This window comes from Triturus cristatus, chromosome 7 (genome assembly GCF_964204655.1).
Source record: "Triturus cristatus chromosome 7, aTriCri1.1, whole genome shotgun sequence".
Taxonomy (NCBI): Eukaryota; Metazoa; Chordata; class Amphibia; order Caudata; family Salamandridae; genus Triturus; species Triturus cristatus.
The window spans coordinates 1,150,484,329-1,150,504,956 of record NC_140590.1 but is presented as its reverse complement, the minus strand read 5'-3'; the positions used below and the strand labels follow the sequence as shown (position 1 = coordinate 1,150,504,956).

Genomic DNA, 20,628 nt, shown 5'->3' with positions numbered 1-20,628 from the left:
GGTCCTCGCTGAGAACGAGTGGCAGATCTCACACTCTTCCGGCACATGGGACTGGGGAAGGCAGCCTATACACACCCTGTGTGGGTCTGATTTAGCCTTCTTCCTATCGCACTCTGGACACTTGTCAAACAAGCCAGGCATGTTGACAACACCAGAAGGAAGTCCCAACACTAAAAGACTTGAAAATTTGACAAAAATCACCAATAAACCCTTGAAAAGGGAGAGCTCAATGCTCCAGGGTCCTGCTAGCAGGAGCCGGAAAAAAGAACTGGAAGTAAAAGGGACCTGCTGTGCATTCTGGGATACTGGAAAAGTCCTGGAAAGTTTTCTTAAAGGCACAGTATCCTGTTCTGAGCCACATAATGGCAGCCTATTGGGCTTGTCTGTCCATTCCTTCCTCTCTATCATTCCAGAGGCTTTTGCTGGAAGAGGCAGGTTTTTCTCTGTGGAAAAAGCTGGACAGGCAGTGCTGTTGGTGGTTGTTGGTGGAATTCTTTCTAGTTGAAGTACTGGACAGTGTGGCCTGTGGATATAGGCTGCATTATCTGTCTTTGAAATTCTCTCTTAAGTGTAGATGCAGGTCTGCATGGCTTGACAATTTAAGAGATTATTTTTATTGCTCCGGGGTCCGCGCACATGGGCGGGACTATTCACTAGATTATGATTATACACATAGATCCCCTACTACAGAATCTGCAGTTAGAAGTATCCCTCAGAAAAAAGGTGTCTGACTGCAAGGAATACACAAAGGGGTTCACAGATCGAACGATTAGTGACGACCCCGATGTGAAGTCTAATTGCAACCTTTCATCATCACAAGATATGTAGCAAAACGTGGTGAAAACGAGGAGACAATTTTATTTAAAAAAGACTAAGCCAACATTGATGTGCACGGGTGAATAGGTTAAGGCTAACGAGCGAGCTGAAGAAATTCATGATGACACGTTCAAGAGGAAAAAAAGTATGAGCTCAGGAGTTTAACGGATTAGGATTAATCAATAATGCCAGTGATTTTTAATTGAGGCGCTTACAAGTGAACAGGAGTCCAGGCCTCCCACTACAAAGAAATAATGAGGAAGATTTAGACTATATACGGCTGAGAACCGGGAGGGTTTTAGTGACATTGCTGTGCAGATTTTTCTGAAACTCACTTAAAACGGGTGGCTTTATTTTTCAAATCAATTGTGTGTGCATGCTAAGGCACAGATAAAGAAGCATGGCAATTGTTACACATACTAAAAACCTGTCCCATGTCTTTACCATAACTTTTGATTGGCTGGCTTCTATACTTACACAGCTTGGTTTTAAAGCACAACTTGTTTTCTTTTGGTTAAGCACTCCATGAGACAGCATGTTTTTTTCTTGCGGTCTACCTCCTAAACTTCCCTTCCCCTGAACTCCTTGTTGATTTCTGTTGTATGTGTGCTACTCCCCCAATCTGCTGCACGTTTCTCTCTCCCATTGCCTCCATGCCAGTGTGCTTCTCCCCGGCCTGCTCCACGCTGCTCTCTCATCCATTACTTCTTGTAGCCCACCCGCTCCCTCTGTATTGCGTCCACCCCAAGTGCTGCTTCCAGCACAGCTTTGTTTTCTTCGTCCATAATGTTTTTGTAAAAGGAATACTTTTTAAAGACAATAACGTTTTTTTTTTTTTTTTTTTTTTAAATTCGCCTTCTTGCCTCTTTTCTCTTTAGTTAACGATCCAACTCGGATCTGTAACTAAACAGGGAAAAAAGCACCCATGTCATTTTGTGCGTGGCTACAAAATGATACAGGCAGCAAGTCAAAGCTCTTTTTATTCATTATCCATGCTGCACAGTTTCAAGGACGTTGTGCAGCATGCCAAAAAATGGATGCCAAAGTCAATAGGTCTCAAAGATGAGACCTATTGCTTTTGCCAATACTTGTCACCTTGTGTACTGGAAACGGCTGCTGTGGCATTAGCACACTGAATTGCTCCAAGGGGTATGAAAGCCTGGCCCTGGAGGAGAGTTAGGGCCCCCAAATCCAAACACCAGCATCTATTTGCTCATACATTGAGCACCCTTGCAGGAGAAAAGCTCTCAAGAGACTAAAGGACCAGAGTTCACCTGTTACTTGGTTACCCAATCTAATTGCATTAGTTTTGTGACCCACAAATTACCAGATGTAAACATTAGTACATAGGCAGGATACTGTCCGCTAACCACCAAATGCCCTAGGGCCTATAGAACACCATATTTGGAGACTAAACAAACAGTGGTCTTAAACTAATCAACTGAATTAGTCTAGAGAGCTCCAAGATCTTGAATTGGACTTTCCATATTTCTGGAGTTTCCTTCCTTTCCCTGGTTACGGTACTCCCAAATAAACAGCCAAGTAGCACACGCAACACGTACCCTTGCACTTAGCTCGCAGTTGCTCCTGACACGTCGCCAGCTCCACCTTGGTTTCCAGCAGCTCCTGCTTGGCCTGTACCAGCTCCTGCTGCAGGGTCTTGGAGGACGCAACCCGCTCAGACCTCCGGAGATGCTCCTCTTCACCGCCGAGATGGCCCATCACCTCCGGCTTCCTGCTGCTGGCTGGTGCGGCTTTCGTCTCAGACCTGGCTTGCAGAGCAGCCTCCAGCTCCTCGATCCTCTCCTCTCGCTCCTAGGGCAGAGAAGGAATGTAAGGGTCTCACTTAGAGTGCCATCCGCAAGCCACCTACAAATGTACCCCCATATGTACGTCTTAGCCAAGCAGGTCACCTGCAGTGTCCTATCTAGATGACCTTCAGTCTACCTCCTACAAGCAGTCACTGGCAGGTGGGGCCTAGCCCCACCACTGACCACAACAAAGGGTGGGAGGTTTCATTCCAGGCCAATAGCCTGCCAGGTACATTCCCACAGAAGCATGGCAACACGCGGAAGAGGTGGGCCAGGATCCCCATCACCATCCTTCGGTCCCTCACCTGAAGCTCTTGTTGGTAATACTTGGTGAAGGATTCTTTAAAGTTCTCCATACGACTCTCATACATTTCCTCCAGCAGCTCCTTCTCCCGCTCCACATATTCACTGCAGGGAGAAAGCACAAGTTACTCACACTTATAGTGCATGGTTCCATTATGTTTAACTCTGGACCATTAATTATTCAGAGTTTAATCCCAAAGTAATTATTTTTGGGTCCTCCCGTGTGCAACAGCTAAGCATTAACATTGCATGCAAAACAGTTTAAATCCATTGTCAATTTTGTTCGAGCTCTTTGAGGAAATCCAATGTACCTCTCAAACAGAGGCATTGCCTCGCGCTTTGCTTCTGTTGCATGAGGTATTGAGCTCTTACACCTTCGCGCACGCATGTGCTGGCATTTTCTCCCAGCCGGAGTAGTATTGCAAGGCTGCACTGGGAGAATGATTATGGGCATATTTAAGTAGTTTAAGTGATGCAGATTGATGCAGCCACTAAAACAAAATGAAGGAAGGGCTGGGCAAGTGCCATATGGCCAAATGAGTAAAAATAGTGGGACTATTTTATTTATTTATATTTTAGACATGCCCGGGCAGCCATTTTAATGAGTTAGAAAGAATCCAACGTACTGATATTAAACGGAGCGTGTTGAAACGGAACAATAGTTAGCATTGGGAGTTGTGGGGACATTAAGTAGGCTTGTACAAGACTAGTTTCTGGTACAGGTTTGGACTATTCTTACAGCGGCTGCTTTCCATTATATTACTGTGAATTAGAACAAAATGTTTTGGAGACGAGTGAGGCAAGAACACAGTTGGAGGAGGAGCATCAATCTCTGGTGAACACCTGTGTGGCCCATAATAGGACATTCTCATGAACAGCTAAGCTACCATCCTGGCCAGAGGATGTTGATATTTCTATTGCCCAATCTGCAATTATCCTCCCTTTGGCTGACCGAAAAAGCACCATACATTCAATTGTTAACTTTAACAGATGAGAAAATTAATGTCTTGGACATCCAAACAAGATTACAGCTATAGGTGCATAGAATGAACCCTCACTGCAACACAGGCTTAAAGACTATAGTTAATTATCATAAAGTTGCAGATCTTCGGCTATTGTGCCTTTCCGCCACCTCTACTACACTCCACCCAGCACTGTCCTTCACTTGGTTGCTTGCTTTCTGACCAATATATCTGTTATCCTATCTCTGCCTCCATTCTGCTTTGACCTTTTCCCTTGACTGCAAGAGATACTCAAGGATGGTCTGTCCATCCCTGCCCTCTTAACATACATCTTAAACCATTACTGGAACTCCTCCTTCCAGGCGCGCAACACCCATTGGGCTCACCGGGCTTCAGCCCCCCCCGTCGTGTGTGACAGCCCGGCTGAGAGAGCCTCGCGGGCTGGCGTCCGTCTAATTGCAGCCGCACCAGAGTACTTCACGGGTCTTTAAAAGACCATTTACTCGTTAATGAGGCTTTTGCTGTGTGTTCACCCCTTCTTACAGCCATTCTGCCTATGGCTGGAAGACTTAGCCCCCCCCCCGAAATCTTTTTCAGCCCCCCCCCCCCCCGAAATTTGGCTCTAGTTGCCTGCCTGCCTCCTTCAACCTTAACTGCTACAACTATCAGAGAGGACATACAAGTGTATGAAAACTACAAAGAACATTTTAGTCAGATTTCTGTGCAACAGCGAATGCCTGCTAGTTAAAGATCACTGGATGCAAAAAAACATAACATTACAAATCCAAATGCTACAAGCTCCCCATCCAGATGCCAACCACAGGCTGTTAGTGCAGCACATAATGCTTGCCCACTAGTTGGTAGTGAATGCTAATAACTTAATCACAATATCCGATCATTGCAGTAAATACCTGCTTGAAGCCTCCCTGGCCTGCATTTCCTCCACCATCTCTTCACAGATCTCCTTGCGAAGGCGCATCTCCAGCTCTAGCTTCTCCTGACGTTCCTTTAGGAGCAGCTCCTTCATTGCTTCCACAGCCTGCACGAGATCCTGGTGGGAGGAGTTACTCCAATAAATAAGAGACAGAGCCCATCACCCTCAGAGTACACCCAACCACTCATCTTACACTAAATGGCAGCACTCTCATACCTTCCAACTCTGACGAGTGCACTACCAGCTGCCCTAAGGACACACTGCACACCTTTAGTCCCTACTGGTGCATCACCACAGGAATGTCCCCCTTCCTCCAAAAAAAACATCTGCACTTCCACCCTTCACCACCTTCCAACAGCAAGCTCTTGAATGGTTAGCGCATCAGACCACCATATAATTTTGCTGCCACATTCATATTAGGACAGAACAAACCTCTCTGTTGAACATGGTGACATCACCCTCATTGCAGCTTTCATCAGAGTCCAACTCTTCCTCTTCCTCCTCCTCCTCCTCCATCACCTCTACATCCTCGCCCACTTCAAGGCTGCGGTTGGCTCTCGAGTGCTCCCTGATGAGCGACTTGATGGATGGGATCTTCAGCTTCGCAGTAGGAGCTTGGACCAGCTGATAGAAAATATTAAGTCAGTCAAGTTAGTAGCTTTCCGTAATCAGGTTGTATGGTAATTCCAAACATTGTAAATACATTATTTGCAATTTTTTATATTTACAAAGCACAACATTCGCCAGAAGAGACCCTATTGCTAAGAAGTTAAAGCTGTAAACACGAACGACCTATGAACCATTCAGATGTTGAAACACTAGAAAAAGGCAGGAGAAGTTTCTCGAGTGCAACTGAACTGGCTCAGCTAGTAATTTAATGGAGAGTCTGAAGCTTGTTATGTTAGGCTGTTAGGTTTGTAAAACAAACATTTAGGGGGAAAAGGATTTGCCAAAGGATCATAAAACCATTTGTGAACCAAGCAGAGAGACTTAAAATAATCATCTGCCTTACAGAAGCCAGGGGACTTTCGCAAGGGCTGACTATATCAAATCAAGTTTCATGAGGTGCAGTATCAATCAAGCTGCTTATTTGTTGCCTCAACAGGTAAATCCAGATAAAGGGCATTGTAGTAATCCAGCCTGGCAGAGATTAACCCATTTATGATTTGAACTATCTGGGGTACGGTCAATAGATGTATGGTCCCTTACAAGACCATAATTCTAAGTAAACAATCCTTCATTCCCGATTTCATAATTTCTTCAATTGAAGGATGCATATCAAATCTTACTCCCAATAATAATACATCGCTGAAGTTGTAAATGAAGCACCATATCAAGCAGCATGGTATCCTCATTTTAACAATATATCCACGTCTGCTTGTACAGCTTTATTTAAACAAGGTTTCAGGAGGGAACGGTCTGATCTGAATCTTGTGGAGCCAGCAGAGCCATGGAGATAGGCGTACAAACTAACTTCCTTCAGTACAGCTGAAACAACCTACCTGATCCAAAAATATTCACCCTCACGAGCCAGTGGAAGTGGCAAAGCTGGACAGCACTAAGATCTGCTTCAGAAATGTCTTACAGTGAACACATTTTAGGGGTGGAAGTGTTTTTTTTTCTTTTAATCCATCTGTGACTACCTCCCATGGCTATTCCTGAGAAAAGCAATTCACCACAGAGAAAGGGGGTGCCATGAAAGTTACAGAAATTCACATTCAACAATTCACGTCTTTAAAATGTACTGCTCAAATTTGGGTTTGAAAAGGAGGCCCCTGTCTCGCCATACAGCACTGGACTAGACTGGAGTATGTACCACGCGCGTGAGATGCAAGCTAAAACTTCAAGACCCAAATAGCTCAGGTCATGATTACAGTGCCAGTCAAGCCATGTGGCAAGTGTCATAAATCAATTGAAGGAGATGGGTGGAGGCGAATACCATCTCCATCAATGGATTTATTTCCTCTCATGTTAGTTTCCACTACTGAAGTGTGAGAAGAGGATTCAAACACTTTTAGCACTTCTTTCCCACATCCAATGCACAAGTACTCTTTTCCCAGTGAAGAGTCTCATATTAGGAGTCTCCCTGCACAATAGACTAGTCTTCATGCTTACAACCCCATCTTGCAAGAACCCCCTTCCATCAGTTTAGAATAATGCCCTTGCTGCTACACGCAGTAGAGGGCAGCTAGCTCACCCACCTGGTTGGCTATAGCAGAAAACTTCAAGGCGTGCAGTGTCTCATCATACGTAGAAGCACATTGGTTGATATTGACAATCATACAAGACTGACCACGACCTGTGAAGAAGCCCTGGAACACTCGTGTTAGTTTACTGTCACGGAACGGGACAATGTTCTGCTTCAACCTGTAAAGAGAATGGTAACAATCTATGATTGTGCAAACTACTGAAAGGGACTTTAATATCTTAAGGAAATGCTGAAGGGCAGTAATGAAGCAGGTACATGGGGGTACTGAGGCTGGTGCAGAGATGCTCATAACTGCTTTACATAAACCAGACCCTTTTCCTGAAGATTTATGGTGCACACAAGAAGCAAACACTTTAATTTCTATTGAGTTGAGATATATACGATAAATATCATTTACAGTTGCATTCATGAATACAATATTGCAGATATCCTTAATGAATAACATCTACAGGTTATTTAACCATACAGAAATTAATTATAACTTAAGCCATGGAACCACTTCAAATGCAACAGTTACTCGAGCAATCTAGCACGATTTGTAGAACACAGTATATAAAGAGTACATGGATTGGTAGAAGAATGTTTTATTGAAAAACACAATTACCAAGGTTCATACCATAGACAGGGGAACAGTGTAAAAAAAAAAGGACTATGTTTAAGGCAACTGGAAGTACTCCGATTCGGTGGATCAAATTATGCGATATGATCAGAGCAATGCAAAAGCACAGTTGACAAACACCATACCCTTTAATTTATGCAATATCTGTCTTACTCCAAGTTCATCTTGTGGAACCATTGTTAGGAGGAATGCGCCTCGGTCTTGGTGGCAGTAAGAAGAAAATCTTACTTGTAACTACAGCTCCTTGGTAGCATCTATGGCCCCTTTGGGCATGGGATTCTCCAGGGGAAGCGATGGTGGGCGATCCAACACCGCTACAGCTTTCAATGAAGAATCTGGCTTTACTTGGAGGCTGGTAAAATAGGGTTAGGTATAACCATGATGTAGGAAGCTGGCTCTGTATATACTATACCAAACTGAGGTATAGTGTGCCCAGAGTGCAGTGGAACCCCAAAGGTAGGCAGAGGTAAAGGTAGATAGCACCTAACTCTCTATTTGTGGTAGTGTGATTGAGCAGTAAGGCAGTATCAGAGGACGGTGTTAAGCATTTGTTGTACACACTTAGTAACTGAAACACACTCAAAGACTGAAGCTCAGACCAATTGTTTTTGTATAAAAATATTCTTTTAGTTATTTTATTTTATAGAACCAGTAGCAATAAATACTTTACAGTAGTAATGCAATAGAAATACAGTTTGAATGATAATTGGATAGGCACTTTGATTTGATTTACAGTATGGATGCAGACAAATGCAATACTTAGTAAATGCAGTATATAGACTTGAATAGGCTTTTTAGTAAAATAGCAGGTAAGTAACTTTTGAGATTACGAGGCTTACACAGAGTAGTAGAACTAGATACTACTCTGGGACATTTCCTGAAAACAGGCAAGTAAAATCGTTTATGTTATATTATGCAATTTAAAAGAATTTCTTTAGTTTCTCAAACTCCACACTTAAAACTTTTCACAGAAAACAGTCAATGTTATCCAATGAAGGAAAATAGTGCTATCGGTTTTGAGGTAAGTATTTGGTAGTGGGAGTTGAGGTTCGGGGGTAGAGTCGGGGTCCCCCAGGGTCAAGGATGCACTCTTGTTACACCCTCAGCGGCACTATGGCGGCCGGGTGCACAGTGCTGAGGCACAATTTTATTCAACGGGGGATAGGGGGCCTCCGGTTGGTGACTGCTGACCTGCAGGCCACTGGTCGTGGGAGCAAAGCTCCTGGACTTTAGCTCAGGGCAAATGGGGAAACTAATTAGCACTAAAGGTGACCCCTCAGCGGCACTAGAGCGGCCGGGTGCAGGGTGCTGTTTTGACGCCGGACGCCCTGTTGGTGTCAATAGAGAACCTCCAGTTTGCAAAAGCACTGCAGGTAGGGAGACAAAGGTCTTCTGGGTGCGACCACCACTTCGAGAGGTAAGTTAGGAAGTTATGGGTTGGTTAGGCACCGTCGGTTTGGGCACACAAGGCCATGGGAGAGTCGGGTGCAGGGGTGCCTTTTGGGGACGGATCTTCTTAGCAGCTCTTTGTCGCGGTTAGGGGGGCCTTGTGGATTTAGACTACAGGTATCGGCTAGAAGCTTGAGGCAGGTCAGGGGTTGCAGGATCTCTGGTCAGGATCGCCGGAGGGACCTCCTCGTGGTGTTTGCCCACTCTAGCTCAGGCCGTGGACGGCAGGTGCAGAATTGGGCGGATTCGCAGTGTCCGGCCGGAGCCAGAGGTTGCAGGTGAACAATTCCGGTGTTCACGGGAGACAAAGTCTTTGTGCTTGAAGGCAGGCAGGGCCACCGGGGTTTTTGAGGTTGCTGGCTGCAGGACACACCGGGATTTCACAGGAGCAGGTTCGAGGTGGAGACAGACTGGTAGGGCTGGGGCCAAGTCGGTGGGTGTCTTCTTTCTTCTTTTTCTTCTTTGCTTTTTCAGAATCTGGAATATGAAGAGGGAAGGTTCAGGGTGCCCCCTAAATACTAGATTTATGGGTGTTACAGGTAGGTAAAAGGCAGGGACCAATGGGTCCCTTCCCCGGGGTGGGTTTGCCACTATTATGCCACCCTTCAGAGGGAAGGGGGCATGAGCCTGTCCCTGGTTGGCTGAGTCCCCCCATCTTCAAGATGGCGTGGACTGAAAGTTGGGCTTCACCTCGCCTCCCCCACCTGAGGGGTGGAGTTGGCAGAGGTGGGCACACCTCTCTTCCTCACTTGTTTTTCCCGCCGGTTCTCTCGTCCAAAGTGGGGGTCAGAACCAGTGGGGACTAGTTGCTGAGAGCAGCTAGTGGCCTAGGGAAGCTCACAAAGGCAGCAAGCCTTTGAAGCTTCCCCTTCGTGAACCCTGCCCATCCTGGGGGACGAAGCTTGGCACCTCCTCCCAGAATGTGCATTGTTTCAGGCCCCAGAGAGCAGCAGGCTCTCGACCAAGTCCAGAAACATGCCTGGTGGTGGCAGCTGAAAGCAGCCACTCAGCCTGGACACAAGTGGTAGGTTAGTTTTCAGGGGGCATCTCTAAGATGCCCTCTGTGTGCATTTTTCATTAAATCCCACACTGGCATCAGTGTGGGTTTAATGTGCTGAGAAGTTTGATACCAAACTTCTCAGTTTAGCCATTATGGTGCTGTGGAGTTTGTAATGACAAACTCCCAGCACCATATACTCTTAATTGCAGCACTGCACTTACAGTGTCTAAGAATGGACTTAGACACTGTAGGGGCACAGGGTGTGAGAAAGCGGCTCTGTATATACTGTTCCCAAATAGGTACAGGGTGTACAGAGTCCACAGTCCCAAGAGGTTTAGCAGAGGCTAAAGTTAGATATAACCTTACTCTCTAAAGTGGTAGCTTGGCCGAGCAGTAAGGCAGTATCAGAGGACAGTGTAAAGCATTTGTTGCACACACTCAGCCAGCAAATGGTCTCACACAATCTGTAACTGAACTCTAGGCCAATGGTTTATATATAAAAAATATATGCTTGTTTTATTTTAGAACCAACAATAGGTATTAAAATATACTTTCTCAGAATGAGATGCTTTATATAAATACTTTTGCAATGTGCAATTGACTTTTGTAGAAAGTTACAAGTGGTTGCAATAGGCAACACAATTTTAAACACAATAATGCATTGAGTTCAATGGAGGTTTCAAGTTATGTGCAACAGATTACTTTTAGGATTACTTTTGGGATTCCAGGACTGGATCCTAGATTCAGTCCTGGGTCTGTACTTCGAATCAAGTGATAAAAGTCGACCTAGTTACTGTTATGATTTTTAGACAATATTTTGCTATTTTAAAAGTTGACACTTAAAAAATATTTCATAGAAAACAGTCAATGATTCTCTATAGAAGAAAATTCCAGTTGCAGGTATAGTATGTTCTCGGTTTTTTTGTAATCCAGTACTGGGTGCCAAGACTCAGTACTGGGACCTTTATCCAAAACAGGTAAGTAATTACGTTATCACAATGTATACGATTTTTAAAGAATATTTAAAGTTTGCAAAAATCGACACTTAGAAGAAATTTCACAGAAAAACAGTCAATGGTTTCCTATGGAAGAAAATTGGGTTACTGGCAAGTACGGTTGTGAATATTTTTCAGAGTCACTGCTGGGTACCAAGATCCAGCACTGGGAGCTCACCTAATAGCAGGCGAGTATTTTCGTTACTCGGCTGATTTTTGGTTAATATTTTAAGTTTTGAAATGTCCACACTTAAAAGAAATTCTCGGAAAAACAGTCAATGTTACCCTATGGAAAAAATTGAGTTATCAGCTTTAAGGTAAATACTCGACTGGCAGAGTTAAGGTCCTGGGCATAGACTCAGGGGTCTCCCAGGGTCAGGTAGGTACAGTTGTTACACCCTCAGAGGCACAGGGGCAGCCGGGTGCAGAGAGAGTTAGGCCCAATGTTATCCTATGGGAGGCAGGGGGGCCTTGGTTGGTGGCTGCTGACTAGCAGGCCACGCGGCTGTGGGAGCTGGGCTCCTGGTCACTTGCTCAGGGGGGCAAATGGGGAAGTAGGTAGGTGTAGAGGTTACACTGCCAGGGCCACTCGGGCGGCTGGGTGCAGGGTGCTTTTGAGCCTTCGGGCGCTCAATTGATTTCAATGGGAAAGCTCCGGTTTAGAAAAAGACTGCAAGCTCGGGGACAAAGATTCTTCAGGTGACACCACCACTTCGAGAGGTAAGTTTGGTAGTTGGAGGATAGGTAGGTACCCCGGAGTTGGGCACAGGCGGCCGCGTGGCGCCGGGTGCAGGGGTGCCTTTTGGTGTCGGGAAATCTTACCCTCTGTTGATCGCGGTTGGGGGGGGGGGGGGGGGGGGGGGGGGGGGGACCCGGTTCTGAGGCTGCAGGCGTTGTCAGGAGCATCGAGGGAAGTCCTTGGGTGCCGGAGGTCACAGTCGCTGTGGGGTCGTCCTTGTGGTCTTTGTTCACTCCGTCACAGGCCAGGCTTGGCGGGTGCAGAGTGTGAAGGGTTCGCAGTTCCGGGCTGATGCCAGGGATTAGAAGGAGATTTTGAGTAGAGCCTCTACTCATGGAAGTCCCAGGTGCTTAGAGCCAAAAGGTAGCCAGGTCCTCCGGGGTTTGTGAGGTTGCTGGCCACAAGAGGTGCCGGGTTGTAGCAGGTTCGAGGGTCGACAGGCCGGTAGGGCTGGGGCCAAAGCAGTTGGTGTCTTCCTCTTCTTAGCACAGGGCAGGTCTTTCTTCTTTGTATTTCGAAATCTGAGGAAGGAAGGTTCAGGGTGCCCCAAAATACTAGATTTAGAGTTGTTACAGGAAGGTAAAGGGAAGGGACCAATGAGTCCCTGTCCTGGGGTGGGTACATCTCCTATTCTGCCACTCTCCTGTGGGAGGGGGGCAGTAGCCTAGTCCTGATTGGGTAGGGCCTCCCATCTTCAAGATGGCGAGCGCCCGGAGATGTGCTTCACCTCGCCTCCCCCACTTGAGGGGTGGGGTTGGCACATCCCCTATCCTTATTTGAGGTTTCCGGCCAAGCTTCCCGCCAGAGTGGGGGGTTGCAGTGGCCTGGGTATGCTCACAGAGGCGGCATGCCTTTGAAGCTTCCCCCTGCCCATCCTGGGGGAGGAGATCTAGCACCTCGCCCAGGATGTGCAGTGTTGCAGGCCCAGGAGAGCAGGGGCTCTCCTACCCAGGGGTCCAGCAAGATGTCTGCTGTGTGGCAGCCTAGGCAGCCTCTCAGACCAGACGTGGATTGTAGGTTAGGTTTCAGGGGGCATCTCTAAGATGCCCTCTGGTGTGCTTGGTACATTAAATCCCACACTGGCATCAGTGCAGGTTTAATGTGCTGAGAAGTTTGATACCTAACTTCTCAGTCTTCAGTACTGCCATTATGGTGCTGTGGAGTTCGTGTTTGACAAGCTCTCAGCACCACGTAGTCTTAAATGGCAGCACTGCACTTACAGTACCCAGGAATGGACCTGGGTACTGTAGGGGCACATAGCTCATGCTCCTGTGCCCACACCACTGGCATAGGGCACCCAGCTAGAGGGGTGGCTGATGTATGCCAGGGCAGTGTAGGTGGTGGGCATGGCACAAAGGGATGTGTGCCATGTCGACTCGGTTTTGTCTTGTACCCAGACACTCAGCCTGCAAGGGCAGTGTGTGTGTGTTAGGGTACAGGGCCTCTAAGGGTGGCACAATGAGTGCTGCAGCCCCTAGAGGCCTTCCCTGGTCACAAGGCCCTGGGCACCTAGGGTACCATTTACCAGGGGCTGACATGTGGCCAGGGTTTGCCAATTTGGGTTTTAGGTTTTTAGGGAAGGAACATATGCCCTGGGCACCTGATTGGCAGGAGTCCAGGGCACACTCAGTCAAAGTACATTCAGCAATTCAGCAAAACTTGCGGGCATAACATGCAAGAAATATGGCACTTTCTCACACAGGGCTCCTGCACCTGTACCCTCACCACTGGTATAGTGCAACCAGCTAGAGGGGTGACTGATCTATGGGAGGGCAGTGGGTGGTAGGCATGTGCCCTGGGTACCTGTGGTACCATTTACCAGGGGCTGACCTGTGGCCAGAGATGCCAATTGTGTTTAGGCTTCAATGCAGTTGTAGGGAAGGAACATAGGCCCTGGGTACCCGATTAGCAGGAGCCCAGGGCACACTCAGTCAAAGTACATCAGCAATTCAGCAAAATGTGGGGGCATACCATACAGAAAGAGGGCACTTTCTCACAAATGAGGCTTAAAAAAGGCTGGGTACCAGTAATGACGAAAATAAGGTTTACTAAGTAGTCGCTAATTCTATTTAGCATTGAGCTTTACCTGGAATGTTAGCTTATGGTGGAATGCTGCGGTGTTTTTGAACACCTTTATAGGTTGTCGTGTTTTATTACAGTAAGTTTACTTCAGAATAATGAATGGAGAAGTGTACTTCAGTGACAGAGAATGGAATGCAATGTATTAACATCAAAATATTTGGCCATCCAATGTCTGTGTGGCTCCAGGTGCAAGGTAGTGGAGTATGGCAGAGTCTCTGTAGCTTAGCTCCCAGCATAACAGTCTTGAAGCACCTAGGGTAGGGGCCCCACCAAGATGAAAGAGGCCAGTTAAAGCGAAGTCTGTGTCCATTTTTTCCACCCTTTTGTAGCGTTCCCGTTTGTGCTATTGACATTATTCAGCATTCCGATTTTATCCTTGTGACCTTGTTCCGGTGTGAGATGCTGTATTGGGTATCGAGCTCCCAACAACTGGGGAGAGATCACTTGAAGGCTTGTCTGATGAAGACTCTGCAAGAGAACGGAGGGCAGGAATCCAGCATCTTAGAAAAGTCATATGAAGTCAACATCTAAGTGGGTGGTAGTGGGGTAGGGACCATCAACGAGCCCTCTGGCACCAACTGAACCCACAGGCTTGACCAGTCCCAACTGGGAACTGGCATGTACAGGCTGGGTTTAATAGCGATTTCAATCAGACATCTGGTAAGCTAATGTCTAGCAAGGTAGTCCCAACAGTTCCGGAAACGACCATCTGCATGCTAGGGAATTACGCTAAAGACTTAAGTTGATTACTGGAAACTGTACAGCTGCTCAATTTCTGGGGATGATGGGAATGCAACTAGAGGAAGAGATGGGTTCTAGTAAAAAGAACTGTGTTCCTGGACTACAGCTAGCTGCCACAACCACCAGTCACCCTATATCTTGGTATTAGGTGGCTTATAGACACCTTAAAATGGTGCTTAAGCCCGGTTGTCTAATGCATTTGTTGATATGTATAGCACCTCCAGTGGTCCTAGACTGTCAGATCCACAGGGGGAAAAAAACAAAACTGGAAAAAGCAGCAAAGATTTTTTTTTAAATTCATGATTAGGATTTCTGTTTCAGGAGCAAGTAACTTGGGTTTAACCACAGGTCTCCGGCATTGGCACATTCATAGACTGAAATGCGTTGAAGACTAATGAGCAGCATAACAGAAAAGAGGAAAGGTGACAGTGATGCTAGTCTTACTGAAACGGGTTCCTAAGCACAGCCTGGTGCGCGCCCAAACAGGATGCCCAAGCATTAGCGTTTCAGACAATATGGCGAGTCAGTATTGTTGCTGCTTTGTTCTTCTGGTGTAATGTGTATGCAATTTCAGAGTAGGGCCTTCTTATTTTAATATGGCAGAAAGCTTGGCTCTGTCGCAGAGGCACCTTTACTTCTGTCCCCCTCCCCTCACTCATCCACCATCTGCTGTCACCCCCAGAAAATCCCTCCCTAACATCTCACACACACTGTCCCATATCACTTCCCTGCCAACATATTCAATAGCACAGCTGCCAGTCTCTGTTGGCAAATTACATAGAGTTCTTGTTAATGGAGTAATGATCCACTAGACCCACCCTATCCCCTATTGGGGTAGCCATTCTTCTGTTCCCATTTGTAATATGCATTTTTGGTCTTCGCTAAAGTTATTTGTAAACTGCTCTAACAAATTGAGATTTTGTTTAGAGTTACCCTCTGCCTCTATGGACAACAGACTATCTTATGCCTCTGTTTCAAGGCGTAACATTTGGAAGTCACTTTGCTCGTCCAGATCCTACCATAAAAATGAAAAATTAAGAGGCAGAAACACTTTGAAGTTCCCTAACATTTATGTGTAGCGGATTTTATTTTCCACTGGCCATAAGCTGATAGAACCTGAACAGGAAGCAAGGACCCCAACTTTAGGCATGCCACCATCATCAGAATGAGTTATGGCTCTTGTTCCTAAAGGGAGAGGTTGAGAGAGTATTCTATCAGAGGGTGTAGGAAACCTTAATGAATCAGTCTTCCTGCCCAAAAATACCAGCATCCATCACCTTCTACAAATACCCGGTTATAGATGCTCATTTTATACTTTCTGCTGTTGGCTCTGCCAGGTGCAAATGCACTTACTTTAGTTGCTGGTTCTGGCGCAAGGCAGCAATGCACCGGCCCAATGTGTGCAGCGATGTGTTAATATTTGTAGCTTCCTTCATCCTGTCCCCAATCTTTTGATCTTTACAGCGCTCTGAGCCAGCCAAGTCACACAGAGAAAGCCTACAAAATAGGGAGAAGTGAGTGAAGAGGAGGCAGAAGGGATGGAACATTTCAAAAGGTGGCGAATAGGGAAGAAAGCCTCACCAAGAACAGTGGTGAGTGAAGCAAACTTGGGAAAGAAGTGAACATGCAGCTTATGCTATTCGATCTAAAACAAATTATTATTATTAGGTACTAAAACATTAATACACATTTAAAGGCTACTGAACTGCACAAAGTTCTCTGTTAACTCACTCGCTTATTTTGGGCACCAAGTCGGTCCCTCCTTGAAGATGTAGGATCCGGATGGAGAAAATACTGTGACTGTAAGGTAAAAATAATACTTCGAGTTACTTTGAAATATTAACACATGCACCTACTGATCAGTTTCCCACTGGAAAAGGAACCAATATGGACACAATCTTGCCACAACTGAACGTCAGCTGTGCTTCTTTACAAACCACAAGCCCCTCGTACACCACACCTCCCCTTTGTTAAGATCCATTCTAGCGACACCTTCTTGGATACGCTCCCACAACGTTTTTTTTGGTACAACTGAACCCTTCACCCATCCATGCTGCCTTACACATGTGGGAAAAACCTTTCTTTGATTCACCCCCTAGATAAAAACGCTAGCCACACCCCTGCCACACTGGCACCAAGCAGCTATTTTGATCATTGGCCCAGCCTGTTCACAGGAAACTCCCCTCAGTCATGCCCTCACCCAACAACACAATAGGACTATGCTACCCAAATACACATACTCATGCTACCATTTCCTTTCATCCGATTTGAACCTCTCATCCCAGATTTGATCCCCTTCACCACCTAACACATATAATTTTGCTTCAACTCAGCCAGTCCTCATATGGTTTTCAAAACCTCCATCTCTTGCCAGAACCATAGTTTTTGCCCTGGTTTAGATGAGCATTACAGTTTTCCCTTTTGGCTGAAACCCTACATCCCACATCAACCGTTATAAGAGCACTTGCTCCCTACTTCCTGCAGCTCTGATTAATAAGAGGACCTTCGCTGTCTTCCCTACCGCCTCACAAAACGTGGAGGCTCGTTTCAGCTGAAGAACATCCTGTTTCTCATTTCTCAATCACAGATTGCTTCACCTCTGACTGGAGCTCTACTTCATAGTACATTCGTTTGACAGGCCCCAAACTGCGGCACACCCCAAATGCCAATCAGTTCAGTCTCTAATGGAACACTCCTTTTTCTCACAGGCCACTAAATAAAATAATAGTTTCCACCACCTTCGCATCAACCACCAATTAACAACTAGATTATACTAATAGATGTGCCAATGGAGACAAAATCAGTCAAACTGCCATACTTTTCCCCTTCAAACAACCAATCACACCAGCAATTAACTCGCCACAGGCTGCTGGTGAAGCAGAGGGTCAAATTCAGCCACAGTCAATTCAATATTGCACAATCCCAAAAACAGTAATTCCCAGTCATCATTTGGATCCACTGTAATACACAAATTGTTTAAAGAACATCCTTCCATTCTCAAGGCACCACATCTTAAACTCCTATTTGGATAGCTAGCCACAAACCGCTTCCTCTGACATCAAGCATACAGCTACAATAACTGGCTTTGTCCCATTTGTTCTTCTCTCGTTTCATGGTGTGCTTCGATATCTTATCCCTTTGCCCCACAAAGCGCTCAGAACTTGCTACGAGCCAGTGAGAGCATTATACAACAACAATAAAAGGAATGAAAGGTCCTCCTCATTTCCAGCCCACCAGATTCAACAATCCCTTTCACCTGCGGCTGGAGCTCTGGTTCAGGTGGGTGCTAGCAAAACTCTGGTTCTTTCGACCGACCCTCAGGATCCTCCAGGCCTCATCCGCGTCACAGACATTAATCCAGTTCAGGTCTGGTGGAAGAGGCACGGTTACAGTATCTCTACATATCTATTATGTGATGGTTCAACTACTAAAGCTCTTCATAGTTTCACTGATAAGCCACCCATGTCAGAGCTGGATAGTGACGCCTCAACTACGTCTATGCTTGGCCCATACGACTTCACAATGTTGTGCCTGACCTGCACTTGAAGGTTAGCTATTAGTACATCACGTTTCCCACACTACCATTTCAGAGCTCCATCATATAGGACTTTGCCGTTAGAATTTCCTGAACAGGTGGCTCATCCTTGTGAAATGCTGGCCCACTATACACCAGTCTCCCTTAAGTCAGACATTTTTCCCCGCTCTCCAGGCAGCTCTTCTATAACAGAAACCCTAGAACCCCAACAAAGCAGTCCCAATTTACCCCCTCCAATACCCAAGTACTCACCTTTGACATATGGACTCCCATTCTTATCTTCACACAGACGTAGGCTCTGCCTCTTGCCATTATTTGGTCCAGAATCAAGCAGATCGTAGATGAACTCATTGTAGATCTCAAAGAAGGAAACCCATATGGAGAACTGGGATTCATCTGGCTCCTCGAGGGAGACCGCATCAGAGTACGCCCAGCGAGAACTCGTATCTGGGGATCAGAGACAATGGAACTGGGCACAGGCAGACTGGCAAGTAGGAACATTCCACAGTTCAGAGACAGGGGCCTGTACCATCTCTCCCAGGACCATACCAGTTTGAGCTGTATCCACTCTCATAAGGGTCTCAGTTACCACCCCCTCTCCACAATACATTTTCTATCATCCGCAAAAAAGAGAATTTCTCTGTGGATTCTACTAACACAGATGCAAGCTAGATCAAAGAAATTCCTTCTGCTGCTGCTCAGGCCCAGCCCAAGGCAGGTGTAGCCTTTTGTTACACTAGCCCGCAGTAACTCCTTTCTGCCAGGAGAAAAAACACCATACCAGATCTTAACTATATCCTGGATAAGTGTATGCTTCATAAGACAGTGCAATACGTAACCTTAGAATGAAACCAAACTCATGTACTTGCACATGCTTAAGATAATGTGAGGCAATTCCAGAGTTGAGGTTGCACTGCTGCCGTTAGCCCCAGCCCAAAAACTCCATCACAAAGTGGGTGCCATTTGCCTTGGCCTCTAAGGGCTGTCATAGATCACCCGGACAGCTGCACATTGCAAACAAATCCTCCATGACCAAACATGCCCCTACACTGGGACAGGAAATCAGAGACACCACCCCACTCATCCAACCACCTTTCAGGATAAAGTCACTCTCACTTTTTACACGCAGGGTAGTGTTCACCTCTAAGTCCCAAGTTGGCAGGGAGTGATGCCCTTTCTTGACAACATAGTAATGAATGCCTCAAACATACCTTCAAGCAGACTGTTGGTCTGAGTGTTGAATTGACTTGTAGAAGAAAGACCAGCCACCCCACTGTCAAAGCTTGTGCTGTTGGTCTGTGGATCCGTGCTAAGGCTCCTCTTCAGGGGTGTGAACAACTCCTCCTGCGAAAGTAAATCACTCAGCTGATCACATTCCACTTTTTTGCCTACTGAAGGGACCATTTAAACCTACAGGGTAACGAATACAGTTCCAGGACCAATACACTAATATCCACTGACCCACACTAGTGATCAGACCCTACAGAACAAACCTGGACAATAAATTAGCAGTCCAAAACGTGCATGTGCTGATACTCAGGGTCCAACACTAACACACTAACCTAGAAAGCCAGAACATGCACACAAAGAGCTTGCTACTAGATTTAACTGAAACTATTAAAGCTCACATAAAAAGGAAACTACCCTGCTCTATACTCCACTTAAAAAAAATGCCCAAAACCTTGCAGCCCAATTTAGGGCTTTGTTACAATTCCTTGCAGTACAAAAAGCCTGGAAAGTCACAATTCACAAACATGAGTGATCACCCAAACACCTCTGTACACAACATATCATGATCGATACAGAATAGCTGGAAATGAATCATTGTGACAACATTGCATGAAAGTTAGAAGCTATTGCTGTCATCTCCCTAGGATCCTTTTTTCTCTCAGTGGACCAAATCTCAATCACCACCAACTGCGGTTAAGTTGCTCCAGTAGCAGGACACCCAGTCACTCATCCAACCATGACCAACCGTAACCTGGTTCTTTAGGGTTAGGTCCAGACCACAACTAAAAAGTAAAAATCTCAAGAACCGCAAGGAGTAACAGTTCTTAAAATCAGAATGACTGGCAACTAAAATAACAGGACTCCACACTCGGATTGTTAAATGTAGACCGCCTATTAGTCATTCTGGGAAGCACAGGCTCAATTAAGAGCACCAGGTGGGTCAGGGACTGTGCAGACCCACCACCTTCAATGTTAGTTGTCAATAGATCAGTTATATGACTGGATAGGCAGATAGGTCTGAGATGATGTAGCACACTCAAACAGGAGACCTTCTCATGAGCAGCACAAACAGGGGTACCACTGGTTCCCACCTCTAGCCAGTTCACTTGCATATCAAAGATCACTTGTGTCCGAGACATTATGGTAAGGGATCTCAGGTATTGGTATTACAAAGTCCTTTAACTGGAGAGACATCTAAAAGGG

General features: G+C 45.9%; 1 protein-coding gene across 5 annotated transcripts in view; it reads right to left on the bottom strand.

The window, feature by feature from the left end:
- The window catches only part of KIF20A (kinesin family member 20A), a 220,051-nt gene that overhangs the window by 77,976 nt on the left and 121,447 nt on the right, over positions 1–20,628 (bottom strand). For all 5 annotated transcript variants that reach the window (XM_085618375.1, XM_085618378.1, XM_085618374.1 and 2 more), the window contains exons 7-16: positions 19,407–19,539; positions 18,448–18,642; positions 17,917–18,028; positions 16,392–16,460; positions 16,014–16,157; positions 7,028–7,193; positions 5,259–5,450; positions 4,804–4,943; positions 2,933–3,035; positions 2,379–2,631 (exon numbers count right to left, since the gene is read on the bottom strand). In XM_085618375.1, the coding sequence (XP_085474501.1) occupies positions 2,379–2,631; positions 2,933–3,035; positions 4,804–4,943; positions 5,259–5,450; positions 7,028–7,193; positions 16,014–16,157; positions 16,392–16,460; positions 17,917–18,028; positions 18,448–18,642; positions 19,407–19,539 (1,507 nt within the window). The remainder of the gene's footprint in view (positions 1–2,378; positions 2,632–2,932; positions 3,036–4,803; positions 4,944–5,258; positions 5,451–7,027; positions 7,194–16,013; positions 16,158–16,391; positions 16,461–17,916; positions 18,029–18,447; positions 18,643–19,406; positions 19,540–20,628) is intronic.